Genomic DNA, 16192 nt, shown 5'->3' on the forward strand with positions numbered 1-16192 from the left:
GCAAACTGGTAAATGGGCTGGTAAACATCACGTGACCCCGCCTCACGGCCATACGCTTCAGTTGCTAGGCAAATTAGCCGAGCCTAGCAACCAATCGCTGCGCACGCACGGGAATGATTTCATCGCACGGCCCCGCCTCCCTCTTCCCTCCCCGCCTCCATTCGCTGACGCAGGCACCGCCCATAGACCAATGAGAGCCGAGCTCGGGAACTTCGTTCGCAGCCGCTGTTCAAACGCCTCCTTGTGTGTGTGACGCGTCGGCGCCATTTTGTCCGTGAAAGGCCGTCCGGGGGGAGAGCCCGAGGAGTCCTTCGCACGATGCTGGAGGCCGGTCCTTGTTAGTCCCCCCCTCCTCAGCCGGTCACCCGTCCGCTCCTCACCCTTCTCCTTCACCATGGCGGGGGACGAGGCCCGAGAAGACGCCTGCCGGGAGTACCAGTCGTCCTTGGAGGATCTGACCTTCAACAGCAAGCCGCACATCAACATGCTCACCATCCTGGCCGAGGAGAACTTGCAGTTCGCCAAGGATATCGTCACTCTTATCGAAGCGCAAATCGCTAAGGTTTTTATGACTAAAGCCTTTTATTTTACTCTAAGGGTCCCCGGTCCCGGTCCCCCCCCCAATATATATAGTCTATACCCCCCCACCCCATACCGGGGAAGAGATAGGAGACCCCCCCCCACATATATAGATTACACCCCCCTCCCCCATTCCTGTCACATCATCTCCTCACATGGCAAGATGGCGCCCCGTCCTCCTCCCTTCCCCCCCTCAACCGCCGCCATCTTCTTATCCTCCATTCCTCTCAGAGAGAGAGGCGGTGTACTGGGCCAGTCTTCCCAGTATATCCTTTCCAGTACAGGTTATAGAGTGCTTACATTTCCCAGTATACATTTGTATAAGGCCTAGTCTTCCCAGTTTTATTTTTTAGTAAAGCCAGTAGTTCCCAGTATAGCTTTCATGTAGTCCTAGTTTTCCCAGTTTAAATGTACAGGTCCCCCTCCTTCCCAGTATGGATTGTATAGTGCCTAACATTCCCAGTATACTTGTATGAAGCCCAGTCATCCAAGATTAGATTTATGAGGCCCAGTATATATTGTACAGGGCCCAGTCATCCCAGTCTAGATTGTATGAGGCCCAGTCATCCCAGTATAGATTGTATGAGGCCCAGTATACTTGTATGGGGCCCAGTCATCCCAGTATAGATTGTATGAGGCCCAGTATAGATTGTATGAGGCCCAGTATAGATTGTATGAGGCCCAGTATACTTATAGGGCCCAGTCATCCCAGTATAGATTGTATGAGGCCCAGTATAGATTGTATGAGGCCCAGTATACTTGTATGGGGCCCAGTCATCCCAGTATAGATTGTATGAGGCCCAGTATACTTGTATGGGGCCCAGTCATCCCAGTATAGATTGTATGGGGCCCAGTCATCCCAGTATAGATTGTATGAGGCCCAGTATAGATTGTATGAAGCCTAGTCATCCCAGAATAGATTTTTAAGAGCCAGTGACTTCCCAGTATAGCTTTCATGTAGTCCCAGTTTAAATGTACAGGTCCCTATCCTTCCCAGCAGAGTGCCTAACATTCCCAGTATAGATTGTATGAAGCCCAGTATATATTGTACGAGGCCCAGTCATCCCAGTATAGATTTTATTAGAGCCAATGACCTCCCAGTATAGCTTTCACCTAGTCCTAGTTTTCTCAGTTTAAATGTACAGGTCCCTATCCTTCCCAGTATGGGTTGTATAAGGCCCAGTATAGACTTTGCAAGGCCCATTATAACTTTTGAAGCCCAGTATAAATTGTGCGAGGCCCAGTGTAGTTATCTAATCCCAGTATAGATTTTTATAAAGCCCAGAGTGGATTGTATGCAGCGCAGTATAGAGCACATGCCTTCCCATTAGATTGTTGTGGATCTTGTATCTTTCCAGTATAGGTTGTGTATATAAAGCCCAGTATTGTACGAGGCTTAGTAATGATTGTATGCAGCACAGTATAGAGCCCAGTATAGATTGTACGGGGCCCAGTCTTCCCAGTATTGTACGAGGCTTAGTAATGATTTTTATGCCGCACAGTATAGAGCCCAGTGTGGATTGTACGGGGCCCAGTCTTCCCAGATTGTATGCAGTACAGCATACACTGAAGCCCATGCCTTCCCATTATAGGTTGTATGGAGCTCAGTATAGATGGTATGGAGCTTACCTTTCCCACTATAGATTGTATTAGAGTCAGTGCCTTCCCAGTGTAGATTGTATAAATCCCTGTATAGCTTTAATGTAGCTTAGTGTTCCAAGGATAGATTGTATGGGGCACAGCTTACATGGTGCACAGCCTGGCTTCCCAGTATAGATTGTATAAATCCAGTATAGTTTTCATGTAGTGCAGTGGGCCCATCCTTTCCCAGTATAGGTTGTATGGAGGTACAGCTTACACAGTATACAGCCTATACCTTTCCTGTATTGTATAGCTTTTATGTAGCACAGTGTTCCCAGTTTAAAGTGGTAGTTCACCCGCAATAAAAATTTTAACATTGGATTGATGCTCATTTTGTCTAGGGGAATCGGGTAGTTTTTTTTTTTAAATCTAAGCTGTACTTACCGTTTTAGAGATGCATCTTCTCCGCCGCTTCCGGGTATGGGCTGTGGGACTGGGCGTTCCTATTTGACAGTCTTCCGACGGTCGCATCTATCGCGCCACGAGTAGCCGAACGTCGGTGCGGCTCTGTACGGCGCCTGCGCACCGACGTTCAGCTACTTTCGGAAAATCGTGACGCGATGTATGCAACCGTCGGAAGACTGTCAATCAAATAGGAATGCCCAGTCCCGCAGCCCATACCTGGAAGCGGCGGAGAAGATCGCTCTCTAAAACGGTAAGTACTGCTTCGATTTAAAAAAAACACCCGATTCCCCTTCACAAAATGAGCATCAATCTAAGGTTAAAAATGTTACTTTTCGGGTGAACCTCCACTTTAAGCACTTCTATTTGCAAATTGTACTTTACCCATCACAGATAAAGATATAGATGTGTATATATTTTTTCCATTTCACAGTATAGCTTATACTGGGAAGGCATAGGCTGTATACTGCATACGCTGTGCCCCATACAATCTATACTGGGGGGGCTTGGCTCTATATAGACTGTATGGGACACAACTTACGGATAGGATGACGCCCTTTGGACTCCTGTCCTATCCTCACCCGTATCGTGTCTCTGAAGCAAAGATATTCTTCTCCCTGCTAGGACAGGGGTACCAGAACTATATCTCTGGACCCTATGATGTCAGAGCCGCCTGTCTTGCTAGGCCATTACCTCATACTGATAGCTGAGCACCAAAACACACTCGCCCCTCTTTATGCCATTTTGGCTCCTTCCTGCTTTTACTCCATTCTTATAGAAAGATTCTTCCAATGTGCGTGGGATAGAATATTATCTTGCACACTTAGGTTAAAACCCTCTCTGCCATTATTTCTACCCTCTTCACACCCCTAAGGCAAGCATATTGGGTTTCCAGGTCAAGGTGTGCGTTCTATAACTCTGGGCACTTAGTTTAGAGCCCTTCTGTCTTTCCTCGCTCTGTTACTTCAGATTAGAGATGGGCTCGGGGGTGTTTGGGGTCCCATCTGCCTGATTCCGTCTGGAAGCCAACACTGCATACCGCTAACCACAGGCAGTGTGAGACATTTCACATCTGTACAACCTGGGAAATGTCTCATTGTCTGTGATGAGCAGTGTTGGCTTCCTGGCGGGATCAGACAGGTGGGATCCCGAACACACTTGAGCCCATTCCTACTTCAGATGGGATGGTATTGGGCCCTTCTGCCCCTCTTTAAGATATATTCATCCCTACACTGGCATTAATCCCAACCCATAGGGCAAGAACATTGGTCATTTACTAGAATAGGGGTACACAGCCTGTAGATTGAAACTCAGCATTTTGGTCCCCATAATAGTTCTTTCAACTGGAGGGAATCCCTTCTACTTGTATTAGGTCCATGTCTGTAACGGTAATGTCCTCTGCAACTTATAGAATGCTTTAAAGTCAAAACTTGTTTTATTTTGTATAGAGAAGGCTGCTGTGAGATTTTTCATTTTCAATCTGTGTCTCGGGGAATTTTCCCTTTACTTCCAGTTCTATAGACTCAGCAGGGAGGGAGAAGATATCTTTCTAGTTCAAAGGAAATTCCTTTGAGGCAGTGGTCACAGTAACACATGTCCCCATTGGATGTTTCCCCTGTTCTGGTGGCAACTTGAAGCGGTAGTAAACCGCTCCGAGGGAAAAAAAACATGCAAGACAATAGCATAATGTGCTAAAATGCACCGCACCCTAACACGTTATGAAATGCTTACCTTAAGAAGGAAGCTCCTGCATCGGCTCCCGGTCCCCGCTAAGGGTGCTGACATGTTCCCTCTGCTTTTCTTCCGGGTTTGCGGCCTCCGACTCTGAGTGTTTGGAGTCGCAATGTCACTCCTGCGCATGCACGCAGGAGCCCCCTGACCTGGCACGATATGCCTGACCTTCAGAGCGCATGCAGGGGGAATCTCTCCTAAACTGTACAGGTTTAGGAGATATTAATTTTACCTACAGGTTATTATAGGCTTACCTGAGGTAAAAATCATCAAGCAGTGCTTACAACCGCTTTAAAATTTAGGATTTTTGGGGATTTTGGACTTGGTGACATTGTTGGGTACAATCAGACTGAATCTCCCTAACAGGGACGCCTCAGTAAAATGATTCTAAAGCATCATGCACACGATCGGACTTCAATCTGACAAATCCGTGGATTTTTGTCCGAAGTGCGTTGGCCATGAACTTGTTCTGCATACAGACGGCAGAACTTTTTCATCCAACATTCACAAAACAAAGTGGTTTTTAAGCTCTTTACCGCCACCCTTTGGGCAACTTCTGCTAATGTCTTATGGTTGGCATTGGTTCGGAGCATGCGTGTTTGGATTTTAGTCTGACGGATTTGTGTACACACGATCAGATAATCAGACGGAACACATTTGTTGTCGGACAATTTGAGAGCATGCTATCCAACATTTGTTGTCAGAAATTCCTACAAGAATTGTCCAATGGAGCGTACATACGATCGAATTATCCGACAACACGTCCATCGGACAATTGTCGGAAAATCCGATCGTGTGTACGGGCCTTTAGCTGCACATCTCTGCAAAAGATTGTAAGTCAGCCTGAGCTGAGGCCATGCCTCCAATGCATTTCCCTCCAACCACAGATCTTGGTTGTCCCAATGATTAAGCTCTGTGGGTGGAGTGAAATGTATTGGGGGTGTGGCCTGGTTGGAGCCTGGGCTAGAGTTGCCACCTCATTCCTTTAAAAACTGAACACACATGAATTACACAAGTTCTGGGGCAAATTTATTGCAGAAAAAGCACCAAGTGAGTTTACTTAATCAGCCACAGAACCTGTGTAATGTGTTCAGTTTTAGAGGGATGAGGTGGCAACCCTGGACTGAGGCTTTCATACACCAATATTTCTCAAGTACCCCGAACAGGTCATGTTTTCCATTATTTTGCTTGGGTGATTTGATCACTTTCACTGCCTTAGTACTTACCACAGCTGTTTCATCTGAGGGAAATTCTGAAAACATGAACTGTTGGAGGGTACTTGAGAAATATTGTCCTATACTACCATATGGGGTTTTGCAAAGATGTGACCTCCAGGACTTTTTCCATTAGTGCCCTTTCACACGGGCTGTCCGATCAGGTCCTTCTGTCAGTTTCAGGCGTACCTTATCAGACCCTCCATTCACCCCTATGGAGCAGTGACATGTGCGCTTACACCCACTGCTATCCGATCCTGTCCACAAAATCCAGGTGGTGTGTTTTCACCTGACTTCCCTATAGTGGAAAACGCGACTGGAGCCGTCTCTGTTCTGCACAGTAAGTAGAGACGGACCTGTCATCCACCAGCTCAGTAGGGGAGTGATTTACCCCCCCCTGATGACCAGGTGGAGGCACCCATGTGAAAGGGGTCTTGGATGTCTAGAGTTGGGACGAGCTCGTTCCTTGTCTGCACTCTAAGCAGTTCCTACATAAGAGGAACCGGTGGAGCCTTGAGTGGCACCTGTAAATTTTGATTGGGTCACAAGGCTGGCTGTAAACATTTGAGGTCAAATCTAAACACTTTCTATTTGTATGCAATCTGGCAGGCCCTTGTACTACACAGTTGAAGGTAAATTCGAAAGGAAATTGAACATAAAAATTATATAATGTATGGCCAGCTTAAACATTGTCATGGGGTTTTTATTTTATTAGTAGGTTGGACCTTTAAACTTTCTGTTGCTTTTTTTTACACATATTAGAAAACCCCTCTTTGTCCTGCTGACAATTGTTACTAAGTGAGGGGAGAGGCAAGATGAGGGGAAATGATCCAATGGGGGGGGGGGGGGGGGGGAGAAGTACTTGCTAACAACTGCTAGAGCAGCTCCCGCGTTGGGGGCATTTTCTCATTTCCTGCTGTATCTTCAGGAAAGTATGTGATCCGGAAATCTCCCCAGCAATGACACAGACGCCAAAATCTCATAGTGCTCTATTCAAACCAAAAAACGTTTTGGCTTTACACGCTAAGGTCACTAGTCTCTGCTTTCTATAGATGGCAGATTATTACAACATGTAATGCAGGGAAGTAAAAAGATCCGTTATGTAAACTGTATTGTATGCTTTGTACTGTTCTCAAATCCATTTTTCCTTCTGTTGTACTCCATGGAGATTGATTTTAGCCGGCCATCAGGATACATCTTTTATTCTGTGAAAAGATGGAACTGATGGCCAGTAGTGTTGATTTTTTTTCCTTTCCTGCCTTGCAGTGTTTGTCATTAAGTGGACTTGTAATATAACACCTTATCCCTGCTCTTGGCCAATGATACCCCTGAAATGTGTCTGTACTACATGTTCAGAGATAATGGGAACTTGCTTATGTTGGTGTATGTCAAGGCAAAAAGATATGCAGCACATTTCTGCATTTAGAGACCATGCAAGTACAGATCAATACCTGTTGATCTTTCTGAAATACACCCGGCTCCTATGTCCTTTTGTGGGTGGGCAGCACACAGCTTATAACCTATATTAATAACAACACCTTTTCAAATGCATCCTTATCTTTCTCTTATTTACCACCTTTAGCAGGCAAGTAATGCAAGGCTGCCTTTTTTGACATCGAAAATTGGCACCTGCTCAAGGTTGATGTTTTGGTGAGCAGGTCCACTCCCTCAAAACCAAAGCAGGCAGTGGCTCACAGATAATGGTTATCGGTGGTCTTTATGCCCATCCTAAAGTAACATACAGCTTTAATCATTTGAGGACTGGGTGGTGTAAGGGCCCAGACCCCCCTCATATTTTACTATTCAACCACTCTCATGTCCCTACAACATACTTATCTGTAGTCAAAGATAAGAGCTGGGAGGAATAAACAGATAAGGACACAGGAGGGGCTCTACATTTCTGACAAGATCAACACTTTTTTTATCAGAACAAAATGCTTACAAAGTTGTATTTAACAGACCAAAAGGCAGCAGATAAGAGGAGCTCATTTTTTATAGTGTACATTCTCCCTAATTGGGGTAAATATTGGTTATGGTTGTTTAGGTGTGGGAGAAAAGAAACACATTGCAGCTTTTTTATTCAATGGAAGTGCTTGTTCCACTCAAAGATCTTGACAATTAGATATATACTGTAAAGTGAACGCTGGAGGTAAAAACTTAGGCAGGCCTTAGATGGTGCACATTTCTTTCCTTCCATCACTGGTTGGAGGGAAGAAATTTGCACAATTTCCCCAATACAGACAGTGCTGACAGAAATCCCCACCACTTGCCAGGAGAAGATTGTGATTATTGCTAGCAGCTATAACAGCCACTAGCAATAATCGCAGGTAAAATACGTCAGGCTGGTTGTACCCAAGTTGAGCGATTAAACTTGATAAGGCCAGCCTGCCCATACACGTTCTAATCTTGGCCAGAGATTTGAATGGTGTATGGCTGGCCCTACACTTGCTATGTGAAAGTACCTCTAGTTCTAGATGTCCCATGTATGGATCGTGCTGCATTGGGTACGGATATTGCTTTCCTTCAGTGCCGGTTCACATCAGCGTGATGTCAAACATCGCATGCGATTCGCACGGCTGTGCAGATCACATGTAATATCTGTGCGATTTGAATTCAGCTATACAGATTGTAGACTGAATTTTCCTTGTGTTTGGATCAAAATCGTGCAGGATCCTTTTTTTCTGCACCAGAATTGGATGGCGTGGGTGTTGAAACACGTGATCCGATTCCTGTCCAAATTCACAGTTCGCACTGCGATATGCGAACCGCTCTGGGGGTGTCATTAACTTTCTATTGGCCCTACAGTGGTTCACATAGGACAGTGTGAACTCCCTGCGAGTTCTGTGCGCTGGTGTGAACTCCCTGCGAGTTCTGTGCGCTGGTGTGAACTCCCTGCGAGTTCTGTGCGCTGGTGTGAACTCCCTGCGAGTTCTGTGCGCTGGTGTGAACTCCCTGCGAGTTCTGTGCGCTGGTGTGAACTCCCTGCGAGTTCTGTGCGCTGGTGTGAACTCCCTGCGAGTTCTGTGCGCTGGTGTGAACTCCCTGCGAGTTCTGTGCGCTGGTGTGAACTCCCTGCGAGTTCTGTGCGCTGGTGTGAACTCCCTGCGAGTTCTGTGCGCTGGTGTGAACTCCCTGCGAGTTCTGTGCGCTGGTGTGAACTCCCTGCGAGTTCTGTGCGCTGGTGTGAACCGGCACTTATATCTGACACGGTTATAATTGCTGAGCTTTCTGCCTTGAGACTTGTAGTTCCAGCTCTCACACTTGTGGGATTGCTCGGCCTCCACCTTCCTCTCATCCAATCACAGGACAGTACTTGATCCTTGGAGTATGAGATGAGTTTGGGTGCTTTCAGTATTGTCTAGGATGATTGAATCCCAGTTATTTTACCTAAAGCGACGCCATCCACACACTGGACACCCATCAGTGTTTTATTTATACATGGCAAATGTCCAAACTATTTTTTTCTGGAGACAGTTTTTGTTTTTTGGATGGAGTAGGGAATCTTTAAAACTCCTGTAGATTTGCTGTCTGTATATTTGATTATTTGACCATTGTTAGAGACAGAACATGGGAAGTAAAAGGTTGTCTGTCCATTGGGGGGGGGGGGGATATGTTGGGCTTTTAGTTACTTTAAAAGTGCCAGCTGCTGAAAACTACACAGGCAGTTTAAATCTTTTGCATTTAGCAGTATATTGATGGTCCCTGTGTTTGTTTGTTTTTTTTTTGTAGAGAAAAATTGCTTTAGGGAGTTTTACGGTATATTCCCCCCACATTTATTTTTATATAATTTTTTATTTTTTTTATTTTTTCCAGTTCATGCAAATCTAGTAGGTAACTGGAGTGCTATGCTTTGTAGAGTAGGTTCCATCCCCTACATATGTTCTGGTATTCCTTGGCAGAATATCTAGATGTAGAGATTTAGATTAGAGCGGGATTAGTTGACAGTCGTCTTGCTGTAACTTTCATCTCCCATCAGCCTCCATATCAGCTAATCAGCCTTTGCCAGTTTCCCTCTGACGTACTTTAACCATGTTATTTGCTCCATTGTCTTTTGAGTTTTAGTGCACATTCTCGATTTGAATAAATGGCTTTGAAATGTGTGATTGGTATGCTATAATATGTAAATAAAATGTATGAAATTTGTTATTTGTCTTTTTTTATTTACTGCTGTTTATTGCATCTGTTTTATTGAAAGGTTGAACTGCAATAAAAAGGGGGTTTGACACTCATGGTGGGAGGTGGTTATGAATGTATTCCAGTGGTATTTAATTGCAGTAACACATAAAGACACATTTTTTTTAAAGCGTGGTACCATGTTATTTATAGCTATAAACATGCATACATTTTAAAGGCCAACATAGTTTGTAAATGCAATCATGACATGGATATATGTAGGTTTCTGGGTGCATGTAATATCAGTCACACATAGCAATAGTTTCATTCGATAACAAAGTTACTCTGTGTGATGTTGCAACTAGTTCTTTGGGTTGTTGGGAAAAGTTGCACAATAATCTTTACTCATTACATAAGGTAACTTCTAGTGCTGTCTGCAGACACATAGCTCCCTCCTTACATATCGTATACAACCATTTTATTTACATATTCAACATTTATATCCATATTCTTTAGCATTTAAAATGTTCAGTGACTGTTACAGGTTTCATATACACACGCCCCAGGAGTTTAAGGCCTCATTCAGACAGCTGATTAGCTTCTCTGCCAGCAGGAATCTGCATTTCATGTTGGCAGAGAAACTTTGAGCCCATTCACAAGCTGTAGTGGCCCCGTTCTCACCCTGTATAAATAAATGGCTATCGCTGCCGACATTCACATGTAGCCATACGCATGTAAGGCCTTTGGCTCAGGACCCAGGCCTGGCATTCTCTAGAAACATACCAATTGTGCAGTCTCTCTATGCAGCCATAGGTCAGAGTGCTGCTGCAGTCAGATGGGGCATTTATCATTCAGCTGCAGCAGCCTAATCGCCCGTCTGAAAGAGTCTCGAACCTAAAAGGGTATAGATTTATGTACTTGTCTGAACAGTATTTAACTACTATTGGTTCTGTACCCTGTGTGGGGAGGGGGTTGGACTGGACAAACACGCCACTTTAAAGGGTGACTAATGTGGCAGAAACTGAACAAGTGACACCTGCGGGTAATCTCACTTTCCTGAGCAGATATTCAAACAGGTGGAAACATTCACAGGTTACCTCTGAGTACATACTTCATGCTGAACACATCTGGGAAATTATGTGGAAGATGCAGCATACTTGGCTGTTCGGAAAAAATAAATAAAAGATCTTCAGCAGTTGCCAGATGGAGTGGAATGTATATAACGCCTTCGAGCATGGAGAAATGTTTCCTCTGGTCATCGGGCCTGGAGATCCTTTAAGCGAATGCAACTCTAATTGTTGAAAATTAAAAAAAAATAAAGCGTTCAGTTTTAAAACCAAAATGGATAAATCTTAAATCGAGTGGCTAAATTAAAATGGGAACCCTAATATTTTGCTTGTGGAGATATCAAGAATATTTTATACAAAAAAAGAAAACATTTTCTCTTCATTGCACGTGGGAATCAGTTAATCTTAAATCCATGTTCTGCTCTTTTGGTTTGTATAGAAATGGGATCAGTAAACTGGGCTGACGGTCTTGTCGTATTAAACTTATCAGTTTTTTTTTATTTAGGCACCTAGCTCAGAGAAGCTTCCAGTCATGTATCTTATGGATTCCATTGTTAAAAATGTTGGAAGAGACTACGTTGCTGCGTTTGCTAAAAACATAGTTGCCACGTTTGTTATTGTGTTCGACAAGGTATAGATTCATAATTCTTCAAACTTCTTCTGTATTGCAATAGCGTCAATGTATGTATTGTGTCAAATCTAGCTTAACTATGTGCCACGTTATTAGGCCTCATTCACATGGGGCTTTCAAGTCGTATGGACTAAATGCATGTACTGATTTTAAATGGTATCATTTATGCTCAGTTATTACATTCTACAGTGGAACCTTGGTTTACGAGTAACGCAGTGTTTTTTTTTTTTTCTGACTTGGGTTTGCGAGTGTTGCCTCTAGGGCCGAAACAACTAATCGACAGCGAATCGATTATGAAATCAATTACCATTTTCATAATCGATTTAATCGGGCAGTAACATAATGGGGTTAAAAAATTAGCCCTTTAAAGAGCAAATCGCTACTGTAAATACTTTTACTGTCACACAGTAAAAAATGAACCCCCCTTAGACCCGGTTCACACTGGGGCGACACGACAGGCGGCTCAGCCGCCTGACGTGTCGCGTCCCATTTACTGCAATGGAACCGTTCTAATAGGAGCGACGCAAGTTGCTCCAACTTAGAAAAAAGGTTCCTGTAGTATTTCGGGGGCGGCTCGGGGTGATCTGCATTGACTTCTATACAGAAGTCGTTTTGCGAATCGCCTCTGAAGTCGTCTTCAGGACGAGTCGCACCCGAACTCGTGCCGCCTATGTGTGAACCGGCACTTTAAGTAGCGATTATTTGCTCTTTGTGTACTAATGTTAGTTTTTTTTTTTTTTACCCCATTGTGTTATTAAAACATCTAAGGCCTGGGTCACACCTCTGTGTTTTCTGGTGTTTTTTTGCAGAAACGCACTACCAGTTCATTTACATGGTTTCCTATGGGACATGTTCACATGCATGATTTTTTCACCTGCTGTGTATTTGGAAAGGGCAAGGACTTTTTTTTTTGTTTTTAAAGCAAAACTGTACTTTTTTTTTTTTTTTTTTTTTTTTTTTGGTTCAATATACTTCAACGGAGAAGCTACAGAAAAGCAAGTAATGCATTTTTGCATAAATTTGTGTTTTTTAATCTGCCCAACAACAAATTGGCCCAAAAAATGCAAATTGCCCTAGTTGCCTCGCAAAACAAGCAGAATTCATGCTAATGGGGTGTGCAGTACTGAATTTGGCCAGAGGTGCGGGGGCACTGGCGAAACTTGAAAACGTTTGGAAATACTCTGTTCCCGGGTGATTTCCGGGATCAGCCGAGCTGTCCCGGAGTATTTCCAAGGCTCTCTGGCCACATGCGGTATTGCATGCCATAGCAGTCGATGCAGCACAAATTTTCTTTGTTTCCGTTGACTTTTATGGGGAAACTCGCTTTCATATGCGAGTGCTTTGGATTACAAGCATTCTCCTGGAACAAATGATGCTCGTAATCCGAGGTTCCAGTGTAGTGAGTTTAGAAGGGGGCAGATCAGATGCCCAGCTGTGTGTACACATTGAAAATGCAGGAGAAGGTGATCTGGGAAGTATAATGCTTATGCATCCAAATTTCTCTTGTAAATGCAGCAGGCATTTGTGAATGAGGCTTAAGTGTCTGAAAGGAAGGATTAGTTTGCTCTTGGTAGCAGCCAATGAGCGTTTCTATTTCATGTTCTTACTGCTATGCAAAAAATATAAAAGGTAGGATATCTATCCTTTCAAGGATTTTTATAAAAATGAAACTTCCATGAAAAACTGACCCTTTTTTTGTTTTATTTTTGAACGGAGTACCCAAAGTGAGTATGACTGACTTGTTTTTTGCATTTGTGTGTTCTGGCAGGACCTGAATATTGTCAAGTACTAAAACCTCTGAACAAATTATGGTTTTAGGATTATGGAAGGGAATTAAAGTCCAACTCAATTTAAAGTTTGTGTATATATTCACTTTTTGCTGAAAATATGCATTTTCAGGTAAAAAAAATGCATTTTTGTTGGAACTCTTTTAAAGAATAGGTGCTCAGCCCGTGGCCCTCCAGCTGTTCCGGAACTACAAGTCCCATGAGGCATTGCAGGCTAATGGGTACACGCATGACTCCCAAAGGTGTAATAGAACTTGTAGTTTTGAAACATCTGGAGGTCCACAGGTTGAGCACCAATGCTTTAAACCAGGGGTCTCCAAACTATGGCCCTCCAGTTGTCCAGAAACTAAAATTCCCATCATGCCTAGTCATGTCTGTGAATACCAAGCATTTTTCATTGCCTCATGGAACTATGCGTCTCACGAGGCATTGAAAAATTCTTGACGTTTAGAAATAACTAGGCATGGTGGGAATTGTAGTTCCTGAACAGCTGGAGGGCCATAGTTTGGAGATCCCTGCTTTAAACCATTGCTCTCACATCGGGTGGGGGCAGATCTTTAACCTGTTAAATTTCAGGGTGTAACATGTTACAAAAGTTGAACATATCCATTAAATTCTCGCATTTTGCAATGTGGATGCTCCCACACTGAAAGGGTTCACTGCTTGTTGAGGTCTAGAAATAGAATATAGAAATGATTTACTTGGTCCTCAGTACTGCTAGAGTCGAGTCCGCAGCATCTTCTCCCCCATGCTTTAGCGGTCGAAGGTGCTGATGTTCAGACCAATGCAGGGTCCACAAAACTACTGCATTGGACATAATGACGCTGAGGAACAGTCCACTGTTGGAACATAGGGAAGTTCCCTGTGCTGTGGAAACTGAGGGTTCGGGTAAGTGCTTTTACTAGAATAAGTGAGCAGTTTCTTGATGTTGGGCTCTAATTTAGAAACGTTACATAAATTGTTTCCTGGCAGGCTAATGTAAGGGTCTGGTTTTAGCCCACCTCAATCAAAAACGTATGTGGTTGGCATAAAGCTTTTGTTATCCTTTTTTAAAGTGGAAGTCAATGCAAAATTTAAAATCCGTGCATCTGTAGACACCGGAGATCTAACGCCAACCTCTCTATCCCTGGAAAGAAACGAGTATACATACCTTTTTTGGAAGCCGATCGGATCCCACGCCAAGCTGTCAGTGGCAGGTGCAGAGGAAAACGGAAGCCCCATAGTATGTCTATGGGGGAACGTCACTTCCCTGTCCGTTCACAGCCAGTGTGCTCTGCAGAGCTTCTGGAGATGGGGTCGGAGCGGCTTCCAAAAGTATTTATACCCATCTTTTCTTTAGAGGTTGGTGTTGGATCTCTGGTTTCTATAGATTCAGGGATTTTAGATTTTGCATGGACTTCCACTTTAAGGGTTTGTTCGCACAATACGTGCATGAAAACTGATGGGGGGGAAAACCGACACCAGTTTCACCTTTTTTCATTCACGTCAGTTGTGTGGCCTATTCAAACCAATGTTCATGTCAGTTTTTTTCCCCCAGTGCAGAAAAAAACAGCACGTCATGGTGTTGTGAACAGGGCACCTAGCGAACAATATTGTGTTTTTTTTTTTGCCCTTGCAGAAAACCTGATGTCTCTGCACCATGGTGTGAACGAAAAATGAGTTAAACCCTCCTATCCTTTTCAGTCAAGGAAGCTGCCATCTTAGCCTGTTTGATCTACAACTGACATGATGCTACACATGTGATCAGTTATGACTCCAGTCATTTGATAGTTTGAAAGCACAAGCATGCCGTGAATGTAACTGGTTTATGCAACCGTTATATTGATAGGTTTAGTTCTGCTTTAAGATAATTGCATAGTTTAGCCGGTAGTCACTACTTTGCATACTGAAACAACTTTAAAATGTTATCTACCTCGATGCAATAGTTCAGGGGTTCACTCATTTTACTGTGATAAAATGTATGCATTTGTTTTGTTTTTTTTTCTTTAGTGAATGACAAAAACAGGTAAATTGCCATTAAAACCCTTTCTATTTTTAATTTACAGCAGACCACAATTGTGCCTGTACCATGTCATGCCAAATGTTTTCTCTTCTAGTGAAGTCAGATCTGTTATATTTAAAATGTACTCTTCGGCTGCTTTTGCATCCAATTTATTAAATGTAAATTAGATGCAAACTTGTTCTGTCGTTTTCCAGGTGGATGAAAACACTAGAAAAAGTTTGTATAAGTTACGTTCCACATGGGAAGACATTTTTACTTCAAAGAAACTCTATGCACTTGATGTGAGGGTCAACCAGGTAGACCCAGCATGGCCTGTCAAGCCTTTACCCCCTAATGTGAACACAGCTAGTATCCATGTGAATCCTAAATTCCTGAACAAAGTAAGTATTAATGGATGTGTGTGTTTTTTTTTTTCCCCCCAAATACAAAGTGTAATGTTTGCCAGCACCCCCTAGCTGATAGATGATTATATTTCTGCTTATCGGTCTTCATTCCTCAGAGGATCCCTTTTTGGTAATTTTCATGTTTTCTGTGAATTGGTAGTTACTGCAAGAAGCATTACATAACTCGTGTTAATTTTTTTTTTTTTTTTTTTTCAATGGATGTTGCTTTTTAGCAACCTTTTTTTTATTTTAAAAGCCCCCCTTTTTTTCTTTTCAATAGCCAGAGGAGCCTACTACACCTGTTATAGCGGTGCCAAAACCTGTCCCGTCTCGCACTTTGAAACCTGAGGTACCAAAGTCTCATCTTTCACAAGAACAGCTTATAAGGCAGCAGTTGCTTATGAAGCAAAAACAGTTGTTAGAACTTCAGCAGAAGAAGTTGGAGTTAGAATTAGAGCAGACTAAAGCACAACTGGTAAGTAATGTTTACAAGTTCATTTAAATGCTTCCGGAGTAACATGGTTGAATTTATGTAAATTACTTCCTTTTTTTTTTATTTGTCACTAAACCCACATCATAAACATCACTTGATAAATGGTGTACTACATGCTGTTCATACTTGTTGTTCTGTATTCTGCAACA

At 43.2% G+C, this 16192-nt stretch overlaps 1 protein-coding gene across 1 annotated transcript in view; it reads left to right on the forward strand.

The window, feature by feature from the left end:
* The first annotated feature begins 254 nt into the window (after window positions 1-254).
* The window catches only part of PCF11 (PCF11 cleavage and polyadenylation factor subunit), a 35053-nt gene continuing 19115 nt past the window's right edge, over window positions 255-16192 (forward strand). The window contains exons 1-4 of the mRNA XM_040339972.1: window positions 255-562; window positions 11253-11378; window positions 15362-15547; window positions 15831-16025. Coding sequence (XP_040195906.1) covers window positions 395-562; window positions 11253-11378; window positions 15362-15547; window positions 15831-16025 — 675 coding nt within the window. The 5' untranslated portion in view covers window positions 255-394. The remainder of the gene's footprint in view (window positions 563-11252; window positions 11379-15361; window positions 15548-15830; window positions 16026-16192) is intronic.

The sequence above is a fragment of the Rana temporaria genome, chromosome 2 (genome assembly GCF_905171775.1).
Source record: "Rana temporaria chromosome 2, aRanTem1.1, whole genome shotgun sequence".
In the NCBI taxonomy this organism is placed as follows: Eukaryota; Metazoa; Chordata; class Amphibia; order Anura; family Ranidae; genus Rana; species Rana temporaria.